At 40.5% G+C, this 26655-nt stretch overlaps 1 protein-coding gene across 1 annotated transcript in view; it reads left to right on the top strand.

Moving 5' to 3' along the window:
• LOC139735925 (uncharacterized) overlaps window positions 1–21408 on the top strand; it is a 33990-nt gene extending 12582 nt beyond the window's left edge. The window contains exons 12-33 of the mRNA XM_071646679.1: window positions 53–210; window positions 891–974; window positions 1451–1521; window positions 2279–2459; window positions 2881–2985; window positions 3658–3807; window positions 4413–4506; window positions 5172–5323; window positions 6008–6153; window positions 6433–6681; window positions 7461–7554; window positions 8328–8612; window positions 9128–9294; window positions 9755–14022; window positions 14596–14999; window positions 15389–15598; window positions 16108–16296; window positions 16731–16951; window positions 17477–17555; window positions 18569–18643; window positions 20111–20171; window positions 20637–21408. Coding sequence (XP_071502780.1) covers window positions 53–210; window positions 891–974; window positions 1451–1521; window positions 2279–2459; window positions 2881–2985; window positions 3658–3807; window positions 4413–4506; window positions 5172–5323; window positions 6008–6153; window positions 6433–6681; window positions 7461–7554; window positions 8328–8612; window positions 9128–9294; window positions 9755–14022; window positions 14596–14999; window positions 15389–15598; window positions 16108–16296; window positions 16731–16951; window positions 17477–17555; window positions 18569–18643; window positions 20111–20171; window positions 20637–20896 — 7703 coding nt within the window. The 3' untranslated portion in view covers window positions 20897–21408. The remainder of the gene's footprint in view (window positions 1–52; window positions 211–890; window positions 975–1450; window positions 1522–2278; window positions 2460–2880; window positions 2986–3657; window positions 3808–4412; window positions 4507–5171; window positions 5324–6007; window positions 6154–6432; window positions 6682–7460; window positions 7555–8327; window positions 8613–9127; window positions 9295–9754; window positions 14023–14595; window positions 15000–15388; window positions 15599–16107; window positions 16297–16730; window positions 16952–17476; window positions 17556–18568; window positions 18644–20110; window positions 20172–20636) is intronic.
• Window positions 21409–26655: the final 5247 nt, after the last annotated feature.

Raw genomic sequence — 26655 nt, 5'->3', positions numbered from 1 at the left:
TAGATAAATTCCCTTTGTGTGCTAATTTGGTCTTCTAATTTTTCTTCTCCAGGTGACCTCCCGCTTAGGATATTTGAAAGCCTGGTCGGTCAGGTCAGAGGTGTCCTGGAAGGTCCATCCAAGAGGGACAGCCTGGATGTCTTCACTCTTTTCATTGACCATCTGACCTTTCTTGTCAACTCCAAAGAGCTACCTCCTGCTACAGTACTAGTGAGTAATGGCTGCTCTCTGTATCGGGCATTGTAGCTCAGTGGCTATGTCCATGGTGTCTCAGTTTTGAGGTCTGTGGTTCAAAGTCTGCTGGCAGCAGCAGTTATGTCCTTAGGCAAGGCATTTTATCCTAATTGTGCTTTTCTTTGGAGGGGACTTCAAGCCATCAGTTGTTTGGTTGCTTGTTCATAAGAATTTAAGTGCATCTGTGGCAGCCATATAGATTAAATGAATTAAAGATAATAAGAAATAGAATTGTAAAAATTTAAAACATCAGAAGGCATGTTATGACCCAGAGATGTGGGATGCCGTTGATTTGCAGTCAGAATTCTGTAATGGCTTGCATTTTATTTTCTTGTTAATTTGTGTGTTTGTTTGTGTTTGTTTGTTGAATTTGTGGGGGGGGGGGCAGATTGGATATCATTGATAAGTGAACTCTTGTGCAATTTTACTGTATACAAGAGCTGTGTATGTCTTATTTTCTTTGTGAAAAGCTTGATTTTTGGAAGTGTGTGTGTGTGTGAGCACAGGTTTTTTTGTTTTTTTTGGAGAAACTTATACTATCATGTATTATCAAAAGTTCATACAGGGGTCTTACTGCACATCAAACTGCTCTTTTTTTTTGTGATTGGCTATGTGCTTTTCTCTAATTTGGTCGTGTCACTTGTTTATGATTGCAGAAACTTTTTGACGCTGTCAGTCTCCTGCCAAAAAAAGTTCTGTCTTCGTCAAGTTACCACATGGGCAGTGCTGGCGTTCTCCACGTAAGTTTGAATTTCAGTGCCTTATGTGTGGTACATTCTTGTTATGTCACATTTTTCCCCTTTCACCCTTGAAATGCCTTAGTCACGTTAAAAGCCACACGATTGGTGTGCCACGTGCTTGTTTACATATTCCCCTTTATAGAGTCGTTAAAACCTGTTATTATCCTAATGGATTGTACCGTTCACATGACTAATTTTACCTTTCAGCAACCATCTTTCATGCCAGGTTTAGTTGTATGTCCATTAAGAACTCTGCTACTAGAAGTATTACTGTGATTGAATTATTTATTTTACGTCTTCAAATAAATCTAACATTGGGGGATTACCACCTGTGTGCTTTCTTAAATTTGGTTGGTATGTTACGAGTTAATCATGAAGTCATTACGATGAAAAAAATCTATATCTGTTAATGAGATTGCTTTTGCATGTGTCCAAACTGAAACTGCCTTGCTTTGTTTTATTTTCTCTTGTGACAGGGCACCCCTGCATTGTTCCTTATCGAGCTGCTATTTAGTCCGTCAGTGCTAGTTTCTTCTGCGGAGGAGAGGTAAGAATAGCTTCACACTTCATTATCATTTTCATTGTCATATTGGTAGAAGTAGTGTCATACAGATCAAGTAACTAATCATTATCATCACCAACTTCATCATAATCTTAATCCTAATCATCATCATCATCATCATCATCATCATCATCATCAACATTGCTAGGGTAATAATAATGGCAGGGCCCTCTGGTAGAGCAGTGGCAACACTGAAGAGACTGCCCCAAGTAAATAAGACATTATTATTATTATTGTTGTTGTTGTTATTATTATTATTATCATCATCATTATTATTATTATTATTATTATTATTATTATTATTATTATTATTATTATTATTATCATCATCATCATCATCATCATCATCATCATCATCATCATCATCATCATTATTATTGTTGTTGTTGTTGTCATTGTTGTTGTGATTATTGTTATTATTGTTGTTGATATTATTGTTAATATTATTATTATTATTATTGTTGTCATCATCATCATCATCATCATCATCATCATCATCATCATCATCATTATCATCATCATCATTATCGTCATAAGATTAGAAGTGATGTTGTACAGATAAGATAATCAATTATTATAGCCAGTGCCACCATCATTGCCATCATCGTCACCACTATCACCAGCACCATCATCACAACCATCATTGCCATTATCATCACCATCATCATCATCATCATCATCATTGCCATCATCATTATCATCATCACTAAAGTCAAATCTTGTTTTGTACACACCTGCCCAGATTCTTCACTGTGCTGATGAGGCTGGTGGGGTGCGGGATGGGGTCAGCTACCACCGTCCTCGGCTTCACCCAGTCTGTGGTGGCCATCTTGGACAAGGTGGCCGATGCCATCACCAGCAAGGAAGGCCTCTGGAGGATGTGGAGCGTTCTGGCCGAGCCCTTGCTCCAGTACATCATCCAGGTAATGTCCATCTCTCGGTCATTTGTCCAGTGTCAAAGTGGTATTTTTGTTCATTACTGAGGGTGAGGATGTAAAGCTACTCAATCAGTTGGTTCACTATTTGATGGTTGACTATTGTAACATTGGAAATTATTGCAAATTTCTCCAAATTTCGTGCAACATGAAAATAGTATAAAGTATAAAAAGCATGCAAATATTTTACCTGTTACATGTAATAGTACTTTATGTCATATATTTCTTATATGTAATTTTACCACAAGCCCTTTTTTCAGGTTTCTACAAGTCATATGGCCTTTACTGATCTGATGTTTATTATCATTTTCGTGGTTAGCTTTTATCCCTATATGATTTCACATACCACATTGCAAAGAGCATTGTATTAAAAGAGGTTTTATTGTGAATTATCATGCTTGCTCATCAGACCAATGAGGTGAACCAGGGTGATTCTCTGGAACATGACTTCTCCGCCGTTGTCGTCTGCCTCCTGTTTCCCGTACAGAGACTTCTGCCTCACAATATGCCCCAGGTAAAACTCTAATGTTTGAATCCTAAAGAGTTACTACTGTTTTGCTTTTATGAGTCACAGATAGCTAAAAGATACTTAGTTTTCTTATCCAGATTGTAATTACTGTGATGGATAGGGTACCGAAGCAGTAGTTCTGACAGGTTCTCTAGACTGATTTCATGAATTCTTGTCTTATCTTTTATCTTTGGACATACTGCACTGTATGAGATCTGTTCAGACAACCACCAAGATGAAATCTCTACATTTAGAAGAATACAAGTACATTCATTCAAAATCAAACTTTTGAACAACACATACGAATATATTTATTATATGTGTATTAGCTATTGTGAATTAACCCAATACTCAAAGCGATATCTATGTGGGTTTTTTGGGGGGAGGGTCAGAACAAACTTTTCTTTAACCCTTACTGTACTGGGTTCTCTGATTGGCCAAGATGTCTGGAAAGTAATTGCAAGTAAATAGAGATTACCTATTCCCCCTAATCTCTACTGTGTCATCATGACCGTCTTGTGGGACTGAGGAAAAGGAGAAGAATACTATCTCTTCAAAGGGCCATATTTTGCAGCAATTTTATTGGAATAAAAGTGTTTTCATTGTCTCGAACAAAAGCAAATGCAAACAGAAAAAAATACTTTCTTTTGTCATTTCCCCACCTGTTCCTGTCACCAGCCGACAGTGAAGACGCTACTGAAGCTGTGGTCGGAGCTCTACGAGGCGTTTGCCAGATCTGCTTCCCTGGTGACTGTTGCCGAGGGCAACCAGTGCTGTGAGGATGTGTGTGCAAAGCTACTTACACTGCTAGATGACTCAGCTCTTGGTGTAAGTTGTGTGTGCTGTGACAAAAATGTTGAATCAGTGTATATTCTTTTTTTCAGTAAATTTGTCAGTCTGCATGATTTTTAATTGGATCAGAAAATTTGAAATGCTTTACTGCTGCCAGAAGTAGGTAGGAATGCTGTCTGAATTTCATTTTATTTTGGTTGTATCACATGTATGGATTGCTTTTTGCACTCCATCGCTATTGAAATGAAGGCACCATGTAGGAATGTACCCAGTTTAGCTTTAAATTAAGTTGCAGTACTTCAGAAATTACATTTATATCTTACTATGAACTAATGCGTTGTATTTCAGGAAAGTTTGAAAAATCTTTGTTACAAGATGACAAGGAGATTCCTGGAGCTTTCATTGAAAACAAAGTGAAATTTGAGAATCATTCACAGAAGTTGGCAAGAGAGAAAAAAATGATCTGAAATATTAAAAGGGCTTTTCCAGTGTCAGTGACATCATTTGCTGATAACTTTCTACTGAAATATTGAAGGTTCTTTGACATTTGAAAGACCACTGAGCAACTTTCCCCATTCAATAAGTTTGTGTTTCAGTTTGACACTTTCTGAATTTGCATACCGGTACTTTTTGCCTTGCAGAGGTGGCATTTTGTGGATGCTGTCACACAAGTTTGCCAAGTCATGTCTCACAACATTGATTCTCTGCTCACAGTGGATGTAAAAAACCCTGGCAGTAAGTATTTTTATGTGGTTCTCATGTTAGGTTGAATTACCCTCCAACCCAGTTTGTGTGCTTCTAGTGTAAATATGTCCTCTCAGTTGTGAGATATCAGTATATCAAACTTGGCTGTGTAATTCAGTTGGCCAAAAACACTCCAGAAAGTTAACTTGATGACATAAATATTCTGAAAATTTGTTCTTGCATGGAAGAAATATAACTCTATATGTGGAAGATAGGTGTGATAGTTTGAGGTTTACCTGCCCAAAATGATGCTCTCTGTTTGATAAAGAAATATCAACATCATTAAATATTGTTAACATGGTGACCAGTACGCCCATCACCAGAAAATATTACCACAGAACTCTCATGAAGCATTTCAAATTTGACTGTATAATGTAATTGGCCAAAAACACTCTAGTAAGTGAACTTGATGATGTTAATATTCTGAAAATTTGTTCCATACATGGTTTCAGCTCGTGAAAGGAAACATGACTCTATATCTTTGGAGTTCATTATGATTGCAGAGGTTTAATTTCCCAAAGGATGCACTCTTTTCGGGAAAGAAATATACACATTATTAACATGGTGACCAGTACACCCATCACCACAAGATACTACCACAGAAATCTCACTTTGTGTTTTTGTGTAATTTTTTTTTTTTTTTTTAATATTTGTAGCTCCTCACACACCTGGTAGGAAGACAAAGAAGAAGAAGAATCGTCCCCTGGGCAACCTCACGTCATTGGTCAATCTTGTGAGTCATGTGACGCTGGCTTGTGCCAATCTTTGCGAGAAGCAGACTGGAATGCTGTGTCAACCTCTGCCCCAGGTTTGTTTACTCAGTCTTGTTGTTGTTGTTGTTGTTGTTGTTGTTGTTGTCGTCGTCGTCGTCGTCGTCGTCGTCGGCGGCGGCGGCGGCGGCGGCGGCGGCGTCGTCGTCGTCGTCGTCGTCGTCGTTGTTTGTGTTGTGATTTTTGTTTGATTCTTCTTGTTGATGATATCTGTTTTATGTTTTTTTTTTTCTAGGGGGTTACATGTTTAATTGACCCAACACCAACCACTGTTGCATGGGACTGTGTCATTTGTATTGTCTCATAAGATTAGAATAGATTGAAGATGGCTCCTTATAATAAATGTGCTATCAAGAACAACGCGCTACATGTAAAGTACTGTACCATACTGCTAAGTGATACCACTTTCACTAAATGGTATTTGTCTTGTATTTGCCATTGCAACTTCCCTCAAATTCAGAAGTTATTCAGTTAAATCCCCAACCCCCTCCCACGCCCTCCCCCCAAAAAGAGATAATTTTGATGAAAAGAAAGTTGGTTAAATCCATGCAGGTGTTACAAAGTTACGATCATTTCAGTTAAGTGTCCATTGTAACACAACAGAGAAAAATCAGATTCCAATAACCCTATTCATTGATAGTTGGTTATTTGACCTAAGTAACATACATGAACACCAGTTGGATCTGCTAATGTAAGTGCTCTATTTAATTCCCTGCCTTCAGACTGACCTGATGCACTGGTCATCGGCTGTCCAGTCTCTGACCGCAGCCATGGGCGAGCTGTGTCAGATCAACGTGTCGACCTACTTGCAGGCGTGCGTGTCAAAGTTCAGCCAGCCACTGGCCAAGCTCATGAAGAATGCTGTGAGGTGAGTAATGTTGCAGAAAATTCTCTCTCAACTTTTTTTTTTACGCAGAATAACCGAACAAGTTAAGTATATATACACAAAAGCAGTCAACAAAACAAAGAAAGTCTGTAGATTGCACTCAGATTTCAGTGTTACTTCATTATGGGTGAAATTAAAAACCCAATGATGTCTGACACTAATGTCAATTTTACTGTCAAGTGGTAACGTGATAAATTGTACGAGTCGATGTATCAGATTCAAACTAAAAATGGGTCCCTGAAATGTTGGTTTCCATGGCAGCCCTGTGTTTACCAACAAGGATTACCTAGCAACCATTGAGGACAAAGTGGAACGTTTGTGGGTGGAGCTAACCACGACTGTGCAGACGAGCTACGGCGGCGAGTTCGACTCCGCCTTCCTGGCCGTTTTTGCACCGGCGCTTGAAGCGGCTTTCACGTACAAAAAGCGCTCGTTGCGAAACTACACGTTGGTTTTTTGGATGGCGACATTTGGGAAGGAGAAGACCTTGGAGTATCCAGATGTTTTGTTGTAAGTTATACATACATTGTATCTTGCATGCTTAATATCAAATGGAGAGCTACTTCGTTAAGATTACTTTATTCTATAAAATCTGTAGAAACAAATTGGGGACATTTTTATTGTAGTTTGACATAATTGACAAGTTGAAGTATGTAGATCTTTTTATGTACTGTCATATGATACTTGATTATCATTTCTTTGCCTAGAATCTTATTTGGAGTGAATAAAAAATGATAAACAAATCTACATAGATATATTTGGGACAGGATATACCCATTTGGCACAAATTTGTCACAGTAGTAAAGATGTTTTTCATATCCTTCAAAAGTAAAGAAAGGATCATATTTTATCTATCTGTGCACAAGATGCTTGAGCCTCTTTGCTTTTACTCAGCAGTAGTGTGCAATTTGATCATTAGGGGAGTTTATTGCAATGTACGAGATGGATATGAAACAAAATCACTTTTTACTATAATTGCACCATGCTAAATGCTGGAGGATTGCAATGTTTCAGTTTTTAAAAAAAGAACAAATAAAGTTAGGAAATAAGATATTTTGTGACGTGCAGAATATAATTTCATAACTTTTTACCTTTCACTTACATGACGGAACACTTTTCTGGGCATGGATTCAGAGGACAAATCAATTGCCATGCTCACTTTACTGTTAACGTCTTACGAGTCGGTGATTGTGATTATACTCTGCTGATGTGTTTCATCCATTTATCCATGATTACTTACCAACTTTTAGGATTCATCTTTTGTTCTTGAATGTTACTGCTCTCTACAGATCCTGCCTAGGCATGATAAAGGAGCGCAGTGACATCGCTCTACCGAACTGGAAAGAGGCGGAGATGAACGCCGATACACCAATGAGTCAAGAGGTGAGTGAATAGAAATAGATACAGCAATGTTTGCGTGATATTCTTGTTCATGGGATCAGTGGTGTTGCATTTGTCCTTCTTTGAAAGTGTGTTCCTTTCCCCACCCCCAAAAAAGTGTAAGAGACAAAAACAAGAACAAACTGTACAGTATCTATGGCAACAACAGCAGCAGCAGTAGCAACAACAATGATAACAACAATGATGACAACATACAGCAATTTTTTTTTTCCTGTCTACTCATGCCGTAGAGTTAGCTTATGGTCTCCTTTTTATGCCTCCACCCAAAGGGTGCCTGAGGCATCATTTGTTATGTATCCATGTTTCCTTGAGTTTTCATTGCTTATGTGTACATCTCGTTTCTGTATTTAGGATTTAGAGTTGTTTTTTTAAAGCAATGTTCTGGTGCCTATGAAGAATTCATTAAATTGCAAAATTGTGGAGCATTCTGCAACCTGTAGAAGACTGGAAAGACTTTGCATGCAGTCATTGAAAATAAGATCAAATTTGAGAAAAATTGTAATTGCCAAGCATGGGTGACACTTCTACTCAATTCTAAACATGCTGTTTAAGCATGAATTGCTTCTTAACAATGAAGGAAACTGGCCTTGAAAAACGAGAAAGTAACTTTCAAACTCAATGATGCATCTTTGACTCCTGTATTGTCAGCATTCTTCTCAACCATCGGTGTACTTGCCCCTTGGTTGCCATGACATCTGTTGGTTGGTCAATTCCATCTCATGAAGTTCTCATGTCATATTTCTGCTAACCGATAGACTGAAGCCTCTCAGACTATGATGGCGCCGCCCGTCGTCCCGAACTTCGGCGGCCCCTCACCGCAGAAGATGCACGGCAGCTTCCTGCACCGCACGGCCGAGGCCAAGAAGCTCATGGTGGCGTCCTCCCCGGTCAAGGCCGAGCTGAGCTCTCCGGGGAGGGGGAGGAAGAGTGTCGCCATCGCCGTGAATTCCCCCGGGATGGGGAAGAGGAAACAGTTTGCCTCCCCCGCCCCCGTGGATGTGGCCAAGAGGAAGCTTCATGTTGATGAAGACAGCAAACTGGTGAGTCAATGGTGGATCATGCACAAAACTTTGTCAGGCCCTGTGTATGAAACGCTCTTGCTGATCGTGACATTTGGTAAAATGCCCCTCCCCCCCCCCCCAAAAAAAAAAAAAATAATAATAATAATAAAAAAAATTAAAAAAAAATAAAAAATAAATAAATAAATAGATAAATAAATAAATGAATGAATGAATAAATGAATGAATGAATGAATGAATAAATAAATAAAATAATGATGAAAAAATTAAATAAAAAACATGAATAAATGAAATAAAGGAGATAGATCACCAAAATTCCCATGTAAAAGAGTGATGTAAATGACTAGTTATAGCCATGGTGTTATAATGAAAGTCCTGTGAAGTAAAAATCCAGGTCGCAAAATTCTTGTCTTTACATCTTTGTATTCTTTATTGTTCAGCCACAACAAAATTTCGATGTAATGAAAGAAAACTGCTGGTTCCGAGGACTTTGTTACAATGGTAGTTGCCTGTACTATTTGTGTGTCATGTGACAGGAGTTTGTGGTGATCTCGTCTTCGCCAAGTAAGAAGCGTGTCCTGACGGAGCACCAGAAGGAGGTGCTGAAGACCAAGCGGGTGTCCCTGGCCCTCTATAATGACCTGGAGCAGTCTCTAGACATTGAAACCTTCCAGAGCCTAACTCAGACCCAGTCTCAGCCAGTGTAAGTACTCTGCCCACTTCCTCAGTAGTTAAGATTTATGAGACTCAACCTCAAATGATCGCAAAGATTTTCTTGAAGTCGTCAGACATAGAGATTTCCAGTGATGTGTATTTTATTGCGAGTATTTGTATGTTTGTTTGTTTGTTTGCTTGCAAATAACTCATATAGTTACCAATGAATTTGAAGTAAATTTTTAGGAAAAGTTTATAATGACACAAGGAACAGATTATTAAATTTTGGCAGTTATCCAGATCACCATATGGATCCTACAGTGTATGAGTGGAAATGAGCTGCTTGGCAGAGGTCTGCGCTTTCTGAGTGCTTGTTTAGTTTGTACCGTGTATGTATCATGTCTGTTCATGTTGATATCAAACAGAAATGTGGAGAAAAGTGGCTACCAGACAAACATGTGTAAAGCTACCTGGTCTCATTATTATCTATCCTTGTTATCATCTTCTAGGTCTCCAGTGCATTCAGAAAGTGGGAGTACTTCATCTCAAGACAAGGTCTCATCTCTGCAATTTAGCTTCCCAAAAGAAAGTGGGAGTCCATCCTCATCCTCAAAGAAGGAGAGTGCAGATGAAGGTGCTCAGGGTAAGATGGAGACCAAGGAAGGACAGGGAAGACCCACAGAGGAGAAGATAGAGGTTGTAACTGATGAAAAAGTTCTCCCAAGCAGTCAGCAGGATCATTCTGAGAATGCCCAGAGGAAAGTTGCTGCCACAAAGGAGGATGTTAGTGATAAAAAAGAAGCCCAAAGCAGCCAGGACAACTCTCAGAAAGCTCGCAGGAGAGTTGTTACTTTCTTCCAGCCAGTAGCCAAGTCCTCCTCTCCGCTGAAAGATGCAGGCAGGCTGGACACAGAAAGCAGTGCAAACGGCAGTAGCGATGGAGCTAAAAGAAGTGATGACTCGGTGAAGGAAATGTTACTGCCGGAGCAGGTGGAGAATGAATCATCCGCAGTGCTGATTGAAGACAGCTGCTTGGATCAGCCTGTAGAGGAGATTGCTCCTCAAACCGATGATGCTACAGAGGTAGAAATGAAGGATGTGGATGATCCCAATGATATATTTGATGTACCTGAGACACAGGAAGAGCCGAATGGTAATGAAAGTGTCGTGGATGTGTCGGATGATGCCATACCATTGTCTGTTGCAGAGAGTCCTACAGAAGATGAAAAACTTGAGGAAGACCCCCAGGACTTCCCGCTGGATGATAGGTTCAAGAAAGTTGTCTCAACACCAGTTATCAAACTCCAGAAACTCAGTGAAAGAGTCGTAAAGCATTACACCCCCAGATTAGTATTGAATAGTAGTGTGAGCTCGGAGGAAAGTGCAGACGAGTGCGGGGAAGCCGATCAAGCAGGCGTGGAAGGGCGCACAGACTCTGTGTCCAAAGGAGCATCAAGACTCAGGAAATGTCTGTCAGATGAAACCAACAGTCTTCAGGTGACTCCAAAGAGGAAAAGGAAGTTGGATGATGTGTCTGGCACATCCAAATCTAGATCTGATGCAGAGAAAAGGGATCCCTGCAAGGACAAGAAGGCGGCAGAAGTCAGCAATTTACAGGCCTCGCAGAGAGACCTTGCAGAACTGGCTGAACGGTATGAACTGGACGGCATTGCTCCCTTAGTGGATGATTTAGACCAATCTGTCGAGGAATCCTCAAATATTTGTAGGACTGACAATGAAGTTGATGAGGCCCCACCAGTTCTAGAATCCTGTGACAGCCAAGCGAGGAATGATTCTGAAGAGATCCCACTGCTCGAAAATATAAATGCATCCAAAAATTTGGATGACAGTGAAATAGGGGATGTTATTGCCAGTCAGCCTGAGTTATATTCCAATGTGCCTGATCAGTGTACTGTAGGAGAGTCACTCTCGACAGAACCTGACAAAGTGGTGAGGATATCTAGTGACCTGACTGGATCAGGTGACAGCAGTCCGTCCAGAAAGGATGCAGCCAGTACGGCAGGAGACAAGTCAGAGCCATCTTTCCAACAAACACCGGGAAAGAGAAAAAGAGGGAGGCCGCGTAAAAATGCCATCACGGGCGACAGAGTAGGGGATTCCCAGTGCAGCCAGGATGACACACAGCTTTCTATAAACACAGAGGAGGCACAAACTGAAGTGGGGAATGGTGACACAACCACAGTAGGAGCGGCAGACGGTTCTAGCCAGGTGAAGAGGAAGCGAGGAAGGCCACGTAAGAGCATTGCCAAGGGCAACTCGCCAGAGAATTCCCAAAATCTTCCCATGCAAGACAGTAAATCTGGTCTCCCTAAAAATCTGGACAGGATACAGTCTGCAAAAAAGGAGGGAACACCCAGGAAGAGAGGTAGACCGAGGAAGAGTGTTGTGCAGAAAAGTGCATCAGCCGCAGATGAAGCAAGAAGTCAAACGCAAGAGAGTGAAACAAAGAGTGAGTGTAATGTCACGCAGGCAAGTGCGTCAGCAGCAGGTGAAGCAGGAAGTCAAATGCAAGAAAGTGAAAGAAAGAGTGAGTGTAACGTCGCGCAGGGAAGTGTGTCAGCAGCAGGTGAAGCAGGGAAACAAGCACAAGAAAGTAAAACTTTAGATGTTTTTGAGCAGTCAGCTTTGAATGTGGTCTCCATAGAGACGAAAAATGAGAGCGATGCAACGGACAAAGACAGTCAAGTGGAATCAGGACCAAAGGCATCAATGGATTTGTCAGTTGAAGAGGTTAAAGACAAAAATGAATCAGTGCCTGAATGTAACAGTAGTTCTGAAGACTTATTTGGGACCTGCACTCTAAGTTCTTCTCCAAAGGTTCAGGAAGAACAGCAAGTTGAGTGTGGTAGGGCTTCTATAGAGTATTCACAGGCCAGTTTAAATGAGAGTTTTGCAAGCGAAGATGATGTTCCCCTTGTCCAGCTGAAAAAATCTCTAGATTGCAGTTCGCGCAAAGAGGGAGAGGAGAGTATGGAGGTTGAGGATCGCGATGACTCCGAGGTGGACTTCCCAATCATGACACCCAACTGCAGGGATGACAAGTTCAGTGCTGAATCAGAGACCCCACCTAAAGAGGTGCTCGCAGATAGACTCGCAAGCAAGACAGACTCCCCAAAAGTGCGTGGCAAGAATTCTCAAAAAGATGATCTGGATGTGATTGCCATCACAAGGTCAGGACGGAAGTGCAAGCCAAGTGCAAGGATCAAATGTGCCAAAGACATTCTCCGGAAGGTGCTCAGGTCTCCGGAAGACAGGAAGAGGGCTGCTGCCAGCAAGTCAGTCAGATCGGTTGTGGTCTCTCCTGCGAAGATTTCTCCCAAGCTGCTGAGATCGTTGGCAGCCAAAGCGCCAAAGACCAACAGCACATCCCTGGAGGATGGACAGGATGTTCCCTGCACTCCTGACAGCTCTGGAGTCAACTGTCTGGATGATTCGCTGGAGGAGCAATCTCGTGTCAAGGATTTGTCGGTGTACCAGATTTCTCCTCAGTCCCTACAATCACTGGCAGAGAAGATCACACAAGACCTTTCACCAGAGTCGACCCTGTCACCCCCTACATTCAGATCTGCTCGCAAGGCTCAAAGGTCTCCCAAGACATCTCCCCTCAGCAGCCAGATGCTGAGAGGCTGCAGGACGGGAAGGGTGACGAAGACTAGGGATCGCTCCAAGTCCCCGATCTCTCAGAGGCTCAGGTCTAAAAGATTGTGCGTAACACCGGGCCCCTTGCAGACAAGGTCCGGCAACAAGCTGTCACGAGTACAGTTCAAAAAGAGGCACCAAAAGAGACATCTCTCTGAAAAGGCAGGAGGGCATACCCAAGAGGAGAGGGAGGTGAAGGATATGGCTGTAGCTGAGGAAGTGAATGAGGATGCAGTCACAGAAGTGGAGAAGGAGGAGTTCTGTGATAGTAACGTCATTGTGATTGCAGATTCCATGAGCCAAGGAGAAGATGTGGAATGTGTCATCCCAGACGAATTAGCGAATGCTTCCAGTTTGTGTCATCAAGGAGAGGCCATTGAAGCAATCAAGGAACTCCCATCATGCAAAGGTGCACCACAGAATGAACTCAAAAACAGTCTCTCAACTGGTGAGCAGAAAGGCATGGCCGTAAGTCAGACAATTGATGAAGACGGAGATGTGACGATGCAAGATGTGGAGGAAGAAGCGTCTCCTAACCTTCTCTGTGAAATGGCTGAAGCTGAAATTTTGCAATCAGGGAGGGATGGGTCGTCAGCATCTCCTTGTGAAAATGCAGTTGCAGAGGTTATAGCTGCAGATATTGCTGCAGAGGAGGAGCAAAGAGATAACGAGAAAGTTGGATTAGGATTACATGCAACTGATTCTGTGAATGCAGTAGAGGAAGTAAAGCCACACGAACCTCCCTCAGCTGATCCTGCTCAGCCTCTTAGCTCTGGAAAAGATGGAGTGGTAGACAACAGTCAGAGGCTTGAATCAGCAGGAGACTCCAGTGCCGAGCAGATCCAGGACTCGGAGAGAGAGGGCGACAGCATCGAGGAGTGCATGACTGCTGAAGATGATGATGCCAACAGATTGTCCACAAATGTTGGTGAAACTGCAGAGAAAGAGGTGGAGGAGGTGGAAAAGGCAGACAGTGTGGAAAGCAGTCCTGAGGACACTGCAGACAGTGGTGAGGTCATAGTGGACAGCAAAGCCAAGAGTGACAGGACGGATGAAGTTCTAGAATCAGACAATGGTGCAATGGTTGGAGTGATGTCATCTGGACTGGATATTCAAGGTACCTTTTTGCCTACCTTTTTGCCACTTGTGCTTTGGGGAAATGTAATCTTATGCTTATCTTTTACGTCAAATGATGAATTTCAGGGAGATGAAATGCATAGCAAATATTTCTTTATGTTGGCATGGAACTAAAATTCCAGAAATGGATTCAGTTAGGAAAGTTTATTGTGCGGTACATAGCAACACCAGTGACATGAATGTTTTTGAAACCGTAAATTAAATCTAACATATTTTGCCAGTAGGAACCTTGTAAAGTAATGACAAGGTTAAAGAGCATTCTTTCTTGCAGACATGATATTACTTTCTTAGATTGAATTATGCTACTGTAAGCATGGTGCAGTGGAAACGCCAATTTCATCAAAAGTCAATGTCGGACCAGAGTTTTGAACTGCATAAAGGTTTTTGAGATAAAATAAAGTGAAATCAATTTGGTTTTCGTCTGCTTTCTTAAAAGGTGAAAAGAAGTGTATCAATCAATCATGAGAGAAACTTGTTTATGTGTCATAGTATCATCTCCTATATTATCATCACAATGGCAAACATAAATTCTGCTTTCTTCCTTCGTGTTTAGAAACAGAAGAGGACATAGTAAACAGCAGTCAGAGCCCACTGAAGATGCAGGAACAGGTGGACGAATCTCCACCGCAGGCGGAGCCAGCGGTCTCCCTCTCACCACGCCTCTCCTTCCCCAGTCTGACCACCCCGAACATGGACGGTGCCGGCTCTCCCGACAAACCCAAGGTGGCGGAGACTGAGACCCAACCTTTCCAGGTGTCACCCATCATCCCCACCAAGTTCAGCCCCCGAGTTCAGGGCTCCCCCGAGGGGGCCAGCATGAGACCCCCGTGGGCGTGTCACATGAACTCTCCAGAGGGCAGCATACCCCACATCTACTCCCCAACTGCCTCGCCGAGCAGCGGGATCCTCAAGAACCGGGATGGTCCTGGAAGCAACTCTCCCTCTCCGTCAAGCAAGGTGAGGGACTCTCCCATCGTCCTAGAGTTTGGGGGTTTGTGGTTGTCATGGGAGACTGAGAAAGTTTCCTGAGGATCTACAACCTGTCAACGAAATCACTTCCAGAATTTGGTGTTCCTTTTGAGGCTAAAATTTATCTTCAACTTGTATCAGCATGGCAGCATACTGAGTAGCATTTTCTTCTTAGATTTGAAACAGCTACCAGTTCTACCTGACATATACTGCCACAGAAATGTATAAATCATTATGAAGTGATTCTTTGTTCGTTTTTGGTGACGTCATAAGCTGAGAATATGGCATGCATACTGTACAAAATTTCAGAAGTTGACAGCCTTTTAGGTGCTTACATGGCAAAGATAATCTTCTCCTTTCTGCTTCCATGTGTTCAGAATCGCCGTGTGAGCTTCGCCGAGAAGGTCTTCATTGAGCCCGAGCCGCTGAACGACGGGTCGTCGAGCCGTGTCCTGACGATGAGCGATGCCAGTGCTAAGTCCGACATGCAAGTCGATGCAGACAGGCGTATCTTCGGGCATGGCAGCCACCCGCCTTCCCCACTTGTCACCATGGCTTCATCAAGAGTGGTTACCCACAATTCCAAAGTAAGAGAAGAAAAATATTATTTTTTGTTAATGTGGTAATGGCATTTCCCTTCTTGTACATACTGAGTTGCGCCAAAACTTGTTGCTCTCTGAATGTCAGATAGACTCAAATCCATTAACTCAGTACTATTTCATTAAAATCGGAATGAATAGACACTACCTGTTTGAGTGACTGTGACTTTGTTCATATACAAGCATGTGAATGGTTTTGCATGTGCTTACAACTCGACAAAAGCATGCATTTTTTATGACCCTATAGTGCATTTGTGGTTTGGCAATGTGTTTTTGTCGATTGCTTTATCTACGAGTTGTTCAGCTCAATTTAGGTCAGTTTGTCATACTGTAAAATCTCCATGCGCTTGGTATACGGCATTACATATGTCACATGTTTCCTTGCTGTACACCGTTCTGGGCTTTATTGGATTGCATTAATGTTGAAATAAATGTTCAGATTGTGTTGATAGTGGAAAGACAATAACCATTTGTAATGTTTTTTCGTTTCGCCACAGTTCATCACGACGCCGTCTAAGAGCGGCGAGGAATCTCCCAAGTCGTCCCTGACCTCTTCCTTCTCCTCGTCACAGTCGCTCAGTCGGCTGCGGAGGAAGAGCCCCCTCTCTAGCCGGCGGCTGAAGAGCAAGCTGAACGGCAAGAGCACCCTCTCGAAATCGTCCTACGCCAGCAAGGTTCTCAGTATGGTGAGCATGATGTGCCCATTGCTAAGCTTGATATAGCCATTAACCCGTTGAGGACGGTTTGATTTTGCGCTAACACGCATTTCCCATAGACACCTGCCCCAATATACTCTGGACTCGTCCTCAATGGGTTAAGAGACTTCTGGAAAATTTTGCATTACAATCAAGCAATTTTATTTGAACAACAAAGAGCTCAAACTAAAAAAAAAAAAGATTTTTTACTCCATGTAATGAGATTCCATTATGGTAAAGATACAGAAACAAATCACATAGAAGTGTTGTTTGTTTGTTTGTTTGTTTGTTTTTTTTTTTGGGGGGGGGGTTTGAAGGGAAGGGGTAACTTGATAGGTTAAGGAATGCTTTTGCACACAAAGGTATTCCAGCCTAGTGGCTTACACATGACCTGTCTCATCTGTTTTCATCTTCCATCTTTTAAGGCCCAGCAAGGCAAGGACAAGGATGCCCTGGTTCGACGCCCCAACTCCGGCGGGAGCCAGATGACCCCAACTCAGGGGTCACTGACCCAGGGGTCGCCCACCTCCCAGGTGGACAGTTGCAATGAGGCACTGGAGGAGAGCCAGGGACCAGTGTACCCTGCCCTGGTGGACTGCTCGTTGCCAGTGGATTCTGTCCTGCCGCAGCTGACGTCCTCAATGTGGTAAGGTGCCACTGAATTGTGTCCGATTCTCCTCTGCATCCTCAAGAGGAGAGCTTATGAAAGACTGGCTGTAATCAGCTGCCTCATGACTTGTTTTATGACAGCCCTGACCATATTGATTTGTTGGAGCACCTTTTCACTTTGTTTTGTATTGTTTCATTTTTCAGCTTTATGTCTTGACATGTTAAAGCACTGTAAAAGTGGATATTTTCGCGCGACTAATTTTTCGCGCTTGGCCGGGTACGAAGAGTTTCGCATGTTTTTAATTCTGCGGAATCAAGACATCACGCACAGGAACATATGGCTAGCAAAAATATTTGTGCGCGTTTATTTTCGCGGTAGTTTCTGGTTGCGCAAAATGCGCGAAAATTTCAACACCGCGAAAATTTCCCCTTTTACAGTAGTTTGTCAAAAATGTGTGTCATACATGTCTTCAAAGAGATGCATCTAACACATCTATGATAGTAATGATTGTTTAATTCTATAAGCTGTGATAAGTCATATTTCTTCTTCTCTCCCACATAGGTATAGAGGCCTAGGCAAACTGTTTTGTGCAAGGAACATCCGGACTATTGGTGATCTCTGCTCCTTGTCAGCTATGGAGGTATGAAACCTTGTGCCACAAACAGTAGTCTACACATTTCTTAGTGCCCAATTTGTGCTGCGTGATTGGTTTAGAATATTGTGCGTTTCCTAAAGGCTGTTTTGTGTAGGAAGAAGCAAAAACAAACAAAACAAAACAAAACAAAACAAAAACTAAACACAAAACAAATGTTAAATATGCTTGTTTTGTGTGAGGGTTATAGGACACAAATATAAAAACTTTTGCAGATAACCATCATATTTTATAGATGCTTCAGCACCACATACTGAACAATCATAATAATTGAATGTAGATTAGGGTATGTGAATTTCTTTTATTGGTGGTGGTGGATGAGCTTAGTTTGAAATTTGTGAACTTTGAATGTTATCATGAAGAAATTAAGATGACTAAATCTCATCTTTAACAAGCTCTATGTGATGATGGATTTTTTTTTTTCACAAAGGACCCTGGTCACTTTGCTTCTTTAAGCAGTGATTCTGATGTGCAGGTTTCTCTTTTATACCTTCCAGTGTCATATACGTGAAACTTGATATTGTACTTACATACATTGAAAAGAATATATCATCGCTGGGGTGACAAGACCTTGTATCTGCAATTTTGGTGAAAATGACTTTTTTGGATTAATGGTCAAATAATGGGTTAAGTGATGTCCTGTCCAAATCCCAACTGTCTTACTCCCAAAATGAAGCCACCACGGCATGTCAAAGGAAAGGCTATCCCATTCGCCACAGTGCTTTGGCCGCCATGTTTTTTCGCTCTCCTGAACATTTGACATTTTGTCGATACGAGGTCTTGTCGCCCCAGCGACGATATTCTCCATTGTAGTTGTCTAATACCTGTTGTATCTTGCATGTCATATTTGGCATCTCCAGCAATTTGCTTGCAAACCAATATTGTGATATTTCGTATGTGTAGGGATACCTCAAAATAGATGTGTTCTTCTCAGTAATAAAACCAATGCCAGTCTGCAATTATAGGCTTTCTGATTCAAGCATCTGAACGTCTTCCAACAGGTGCAATCTCTGCCAATTAAGTCACCCAAGATTGCTCACTTGAAGAAGGTGCTGTCTGCTTTCCAAGATGAAAAGGTTTGTGTGCCAGGCGGTTCATCCATTTAATAACACAGTATAAATTAAAATGCCAATTGGTCAAAATCAAAATGGGGTTGTACAAAGAGAAGTATAACGGGACCAACATGAAAGCAAGCTTGTTTGGTTGTAACCCCCTAATAAGCAGTGTTTGTGAAAGAGAAACGGAGAACGTTTCACTTTTGAGGCTCAACACCACAGTCAGCATAATAATATCTTCCACTTTCACTTCCAGTGCTAGTGTGAATCTAGAGGACCAATATGTCCTTTTAGTACCACCTTTTGTGCTTTAAGGTAAGGGGAGGGGATTGTTTGTGTGCTTATTCATTTTATTCATTTATTTGTTTTGTTCTGTATCAATTGTTGATGAAAAAGCCTGGCAAGTTAAGCTACGTACCTAGGCATATTTTTATATAAAGGGTTAACCAAACAGACTTTGATGCGCCTTTAACCCTAAAAAGACTGGGCTATTTTGGTGGCTCGAAAGACGGGGGGGGGGGGGGGGGGGGGGGGGGGGGGGGGACCTAAAGTGCCCCCCCCCCCCCCCCCCCCCCCCCTTAAGATCTCGGCCATGGATCGCGCGATCGCCGCGAAAATTTGCACAATGGTAGTGTGCGATGTAATCTACAAGATCGTATATTTAGATTTTCCAAAATAGTCTTCTTTTATTTCATTTTTATTAATTATGCTAATTTATGCGAGAAATCAAACTCTTTGATCTAAATCAGTAAATAAAGCTCCAAAAGTGCTCATTTTTGGTCTAATTATTCTTTGTGGCATTCTCAGCAAATGCACTTGAAAAAAAAATTCGGTATCAAAATTAATTTCTTATTTATTTTATTGTTTCATGGATTTCTTATGTATTTTTTGTTTTTTCGACCTTTTGTTTTTGTTGTGTTTTTAACAAAATTTGTGGCAGACACTTTTTGAAGCATAATACTCCTAAAACAAATTAATTTTAGCCATTGAGAGTAAAAATAAGCATATTTATATGAACCATGTTAAAAAACTCAATTTGCATTGACTTTGTACACAAAATCGCATTTTTGAGCCATTTTCGGCCTCACATGCATGTACAAAATGTTATGTAACTTCAGAACCTTACACCCGGGCGTCACAAATTTGGTGTCAAAATGTGCGGGAAACTTGAATGAAAAAAGTCATAGAGCATCGCGGCAAAGTCATAGAGCACCGCGGCGAGAGCATTGCGTGTTGCAGAGTAATCGCGCGAAATGTCGAGGGGGGGCCTCTGAGGCCCCCCCCCCCCCCCCCCCCCCCCAGTCTTTTTAGGGTTAAACAGCAATTGCAACAGATACATCATTTTGAATAGCCACATTCTTCTGGAAGAGATACAAGTGTATGTGATAGAGCATTTCAATTATTACTGGTCTTGATTTATTCTTTATCAAGGCAGAATGCTTCTTCTTTCTGTAACTAATCAATTGTCTTCGTTTTACCCTCTCCCAGTTTCCAGACCAAAGAGAGAACTCGGCTAACTCAGGGGACCAGTCTTCAGAATCACAAACAGGTATGGACACCGAAGCAAATTGGCTCTTTTTCTTTTTAGGTGTTACTTGCAGAGCAATACCAGGGTCTGTGAAATTTTCATTTGTATTTTCCTGTATAACCCTTTCTCATCCTTAACTCTCTATTGTAGTGACAGAAGGTAATGTATTTATAAGTTGAATAACTGTATAAAAATTGTATATGTATGTTAGAGTTTTTGTTTTTAGTTGTAAGTATCAGGCTAATGTATCACATTGTTATGGTGTATGTGATGTTGTTTGTCAATATATTTCAGTTGCAGTCGCACCCTGTGATATGTGTTTGGTATACTTGAAATGTATGTGATGTTTATTTTGTTGTAATATCCAATGTACAAATAATTTCCATTGGGGACAAGAAAATAATCAATCAATTCATCCTAGCTGTTGGTTTGATTTTATAGTACACTGAACTGAAGAGATCCCCCTCTCTGTGTCTCTATCTACAGGAGAGCCCGGCACTGGATCCCCATCGAAAGCGTCAGCTCTCGGCAACCTCTCACCACCGAGGAGCCCTCAGCAGTTCGGCCGCGGCAATCTCGTCGGGAGGCTCGGCGAGCTGGTGACGGAGTTCCACGAGGGGGCGCTGGACTCGCTTCCGGCGCTCGAGCTTTTCCAGGCCCACGCCCACGTCAACAAACTGATGGACGGCATCGTGGGAGCCCTGAAAACAAAGTGCCACTCCCCTAGCATGGACAAGGACGCGTAGTGGGGTCATGGGTCAAGAGAGTTTGGAGGAGATCAGACGGACGAATTAATCACGTATTCAAATTTGCGATCTGTCCAGCCCAATGTCCAGGGGTGTTTTGTACCAAATGATGGATTCTGTTCTGGCATGGACTGAGGGTTGCTATGTCAAGCAAGCCATTGACAAGCTCAGGGGTGACCAAGAATGATGTTTTAGAGGAGACACTTGCTATGAAGGCATCAATGTGGGTATTGCTCTGCGTGATAGCAAAACTTCCCGCTGAGAAAGTGGATCGCCACGTTCCGATGTTTACTCATTTTCTTTTTCCTTGAACTGGGATCTTTTCTTGTTTGTGATGAGGAAGATCATGGTGTTATGTCTGTACACAGGAAAAGAGAATTTTATTGTTAGCCTCACTGTGTATGTGAACAGATATGCACACAATGACAATATATAGAGACATAGAGCTACAGAGGGTTTAGGTGCTGATACTAATGGATGTATGTGAATGTGTGTGGAGCGTTTTATGATTGGCAGATCCCAATCAAGATCAGTATTGATATTCGAACACGACCTCATAAGTGTCTTTAAAGGACAAGTCCACCTTCATATACATTAGGATTGAGCGAATGCAGCAATATCAGTAGAACACAACAGTGAAAGTTTGAGGAAAATCGGACAATCTGTTCAAAAGTTATGAATATTTTAAGTATCTGCGCAGTCACTGCTGGACGAAAAGACTATTACAGTGTATGATGTCACATGCGTACAACTATACAAGGAAAATAAAAAGAGAATTTCACAAAACTTTACTTTTTGAATCAAGTGCACATTTCTTCGACTTGCTACTGACGTATGTTAAGGGTAATATTATTCCCCCTCCCTTCTGAAAGAGAGAAGTCGAGAGTTCTTATGTTATGCGAGAAAAATGGAAATATGTTGAATTTTCTTTATTCTTTCTTTATATCGTTGTACTCATGTGACATCACAAGCTTACCTAGTCTTTTCATCCAGCCGTGACTGAGCAAAAACTTTAAAAATTCATAATTTTTGAACGGATTGTCCGATTTTCCTCACTCTCACTGATGTGTTCTACTATTGCTGCATTCACTCAACCCACATGTCTCTGAAGGTGAATTTGTCCTTTAACAGCAGCAACTGAGCATCTCCTGTTCATTCATGTGCTGTATCTGTTTGTGCTTTAAATGAGACTTGGAAGAAATTGGGGTATTCAAAGTCATGGGTGTGTACATGTGGGTCTGCATCATGTGCAGGCATTTCAACCAGTTTCACTTTGTGAATTGCTATGCACTCAAAATGCATTTGACATTCTCTGTAAAGATTTCTGTATTCTTTCTGGAACTGGGTAACTGTTCAAATGATGCTGAAAGTGTGAAATGCAGTTAGTGCGTAATTGAGCAAAGTATTTGACAGAGGCGCAAGTGCTGTCACTTTACACTGCATTCCCCTTTGTGGCACTTTGAAATCTTTCTGGCTGATCTTTTTAATCTTAACCTTTTCTTTCTTAGAGACGAATTACCTCAGTACATGGGCAGCCATCGTTGGTATTATATACCTGACTTAGCATGTTTCTTTTGACTTCTTGTAGATGTATTCTTGGTAATATAAACATGTGAATGTTGAGCAGGTGTTCCATCAAGACCGACTTGAGTGACGTTGGTTGTGTGTGGAGCACGAGTCCTCATTAAATATAAACAAACAAACAAACAAATTTTTCAATTTTGAAAATTATCTTTGACAGGGATAAAGCTGAATCACATCTCTCTCTTCATCAAAAGCTATTCTATCAATCTCGGAATTGAAATATCATATTGCTATCTTCAATTGTGTTTTTCCTGAGTGAACATCATTTTTGCAGTCCTGTACAAACAGTACATAATATCTGCACCCTACCTCGACATCCTGTGTTTACTGTTGTGGCATTCCCGGCAAACCATATCTCATGTTTTCAGCCATTTTTTTTCCACCCAAAGTCAGATGTGATTAGAACATGGCTTGTGTTCAGTATGAAGAAATATCTCCTTGTAAGAGAGCTTATTCATGAAATTTTCACCAGTGACCATGTCTGAGAAATATAAGATACAACCAAACTTCTGATTTGCTGGTCCTTCATGGCTTTTTGTCACGTGTATCCAGTATCTAATATTGTCTGTACTGATTAAAGTTTTAGATATTTATTATGCAATGGTAATCTTCTGTACCAGTTGTAAATGAAATTTGTTATTCTGAATTATTTGTCATCATTACTACAAAATTGTTAATCAGAACTGAGTTTGTGAAGTATGAATCTTCTGGTTATCTTGCACATTAAATTTATTGAGTGATTAATGTTTTAATCTGCATGTTGATATTAATGGATCTATGTCTGTACTTGCTGCTGGCATTGCAATTTTGTGTTCCCCAAATTATGTGAAGATCATGGGAGTGAAGCATTCCTTTTCCGAGTCATCTACAATCAGTTAAAGGATTTTTGCATGAGCTATGTGACTATGTACATCAATTTGTGCTAAATTGATTTGCATCATTGCATTCAATACTTGTATGCTTTTGTACTTTTATTATATTCAACGCTGGAACACTGATTACTAGTACTTTTTTTCCAGTTTCAGGTATAGGAGCAAAGGGATGGGATATTACTGGTTTAAAAAGAAACTCTAAAAGATAGGAAAATGATGCAAAGCAGAGAATGAAAAGTCCTGACTTTATCACCAAAAGCTCGTGGTTCTTCAATCAAGGTGCCCACCATGTTTCTAGGCAGACGATGATGTGTATTTGACATGTGACCAGGTACATTGTATGATTACAAGAAACGTGCCAAATGAATGAAAGGAATGGACAACTTTAGGTTTTGTACAACATTCTCCCTTTGCTGTGCGAGACAACTTGATATTCAAAGCTATCATCAACAAACGAATTCAGTCGATAGTGCTTGAGCATACACCTGCAGAATGAGAATTTCGGGAGCCTTTTTTGTTCATTTTCACTTGTAAATAAGCATTTTTTTATTTTATGGAAATTTTTGGACTCTGGGAAGCTAAGTCACTTTTCTTCTGAAGTGATCAAAGGTGCAGCTTGCAAATTTCAGCTGATGTAATGGAGCTAAGGCAATCTTATGTTTTGAGCACGAGTGCATTTCAATTTGTAAACTCATTGTGGATGGTAGCAAGTGAATGAGAGCATTAGTAACAGAAGTCCAATTCTTCATGTGGGGAATTGTTGTGCTGCCAGGTATTGTGAATATATAAAGCAGCGTACCTTTGACCCAGGGGTGGACCATGGTTGCAAGAGAGTCATAACTATACACTATATTCTCATTTTTTTAATGACAATGAATGGACTTGCACAATCATGCTGCAGAGAGCTTGTGTTTGTCGCCGGTGCATTTCCTACATGCAAACCATATTTTGTGTATGAACATAGTAAAAAGGTAAAAGAAAGATAATAGTATACTCCAGCCCCCCCCCCCCCAACTCCACCACTAATTCCCCTACTATCAAGAACGACGATGAAATGACCCATACTAGTCACCTTCTAATGTGAATTTTAATGTCGTGTCTCTGTCATCTTTTTCATACTGTTTTGTACTGTGCTTGAAATTGGAACAGAACCAGATATGTGTACATATATTACATTCCTTGTGCTTTATACAGTGATAATGAACATATTTCTCATAGCTACTTGTTGCCTCACAAGTTCATACATTCAGGGACTTCCAGGATGAAAGACGTGAGAGATATGAAATCAATTTGTATCATATTATACTTGCATGATTATCTGTTCAATATCGATCGTAGGTAATGCTATTCTTGACATGTAATTTTTGAAAATGTGAAATTCACTTTAGAAATACTTTTCTCTTCTTTTTTTTTGAGATGTTAATAAAATATTTTTTAAAACTGCAACAGTCTTGGTTTAGTTGTCCAGATTTGTGTTGTCCATGTACGCGAGTATTTTGCAATCAATGTTGGGTTTGTTTTGTCAACTGTAGCATAGGGCTCAAAGACCTTTTTTGAAGGGATGGTACAGTTTCGATGGAGATGGGACTTAAACTTTCAAACTTCTTTTGATAATAATTTTTTAGATAATGTAAACTTCTTATCAAATATGAAAGAGCATATAATTCTGAGAGGAATTCTAAGTTTATTTGATGAAAATTGGTTTTTAAATGGCCGAGATATCCAAAACAAAGTGATCCTAAGAAAAGGTGGGACCCACCTTTTATTAAGATTGCTATGTTTTACTGTTTTTGGATATCATGGCCATTTCAAAATCAGTTTTCATCACATAAACTTTGAATTCCTCTTAGAATTATATGCACTTTTATATTTCATAAGCAGTTTGCCTGTTATCTCACCAACAAAAAAAAATTGTAAACCTGTAGTCCCATCTCAACCAAAACTATACCATCCCTTTGGCTTTAATCTACTTTATAATAGCTAAAAATGAATAGTAAATGCCATCACACAGAAAACCAGCAACAAACCACAGAAATGTCTCCACACAACTTTGCTGTCATTCCCCTCCCCCCCCCCCCAAAAAAAAAAGAGAGAATAAGAACAAGTAAATGAAGCACAGAAAACACTATATTTCAATGTAGATATATCTATTTGTATAATATATTTAGGGTTGTCTTTTCACAATTCAAAAATTTACAACAAAGGAGATTCTAATGCATGAAGAGAATACACAGTAGAACATATGTATGAACTGACAAGACAGATTTAATGGAAGAATGCTGCAGGGGGAAACATTGATTGTTAATCACAACAGCTCATCAAAACTTACAAACACTACACTGAAAAGAAAAAAAAAAGAATTGCATAAAGGCATTACAAAATCGGCTGGTTTTTTTTTTCAACAATGGATTTGTATGCAAGCTGATCTTTTGTCACATCTCATATTGCTAACACACTCACACAAACATACGTACATATAGCTGTCCCAAACCGGGTGCAATTGATTTTGGAGGAACCCTATCACACTTTGAGCCACAGGTACTCCACATGTAATGATTACAATGACATTTGAGACACTATGGTGGTCTAAAGAAGGTAAACACAGTGTAATGGACACGTCCATCTCATCTAGAGCTGCCAACTCATGTATTTTCATCACATTTTCTTCGTTGATTAAAGTTGTTTTTTCAGTCTTTGTATTTTAAAAAAAAATAGTTTTTGATGTGAGAAACTATGTTCAGTTAGCATGCTGTGATATGTGCATTATCTCTATTTTTTTATTTATTTTTATTTTTTAACCAATGCACGTTCTTGCTTAATATTCATTTTGTTTTGATTTGTTTTTCTGCAATATGGTAACCCGGCTCATGATGACAAAGACTGAACATGCTTAAATGTTCACCCTGTTATAAAATTTTGACATTTGTCATACTCAACAAGAAATATCATTGAATGTCATTACCAGGTATTAAATGTCTGTGCCACATAGTGCTCACTATGGAAAGTAATAATCAAGTACTCAAAATCATACACATATTCCCACTAAAAAATTAGTATCCAACTTTGATGAACAATATGTCTTGCACTTTTTAACCTTAAAGCAGTCACAAATGCCATATTTCATATCAAAAGCTCTAAAGCTGAAGATATTCAATCCTCAAGATTGAACTACAATTGCTATCTTTACATGGTTTTATTCATAACAAAGCTTTACCATAGCAACAGATTGTCTGACATTGATGAAAAATGTGTCATTAACATCCACATACTTGCATGATTGTGGGCATGATGTGTGGGCCAAAT

This window comes from Diadema antillarum, unplaced genomic scaffold, assembly GCF_040938485.1.
Source record: "Diadema antillarum isolate AM-2024a unplaced genomic scaffold, OU_Dant_1.0 seq00000609_RagTag, whole genome shotgun sequence".
In the NCBI taxonomy this organism is placed as follows: domain Eukaryota; kingdom Metazoa; phylum Echinodermata; class Echinoidea; order Diadematoida; family Diadematidae; genus Diadema; species Diadema antillarum.
Note: the sequence above shows the minus strand (reverse complement) of the source record. Positions and strands in the feature narration are given on the sequence as shown.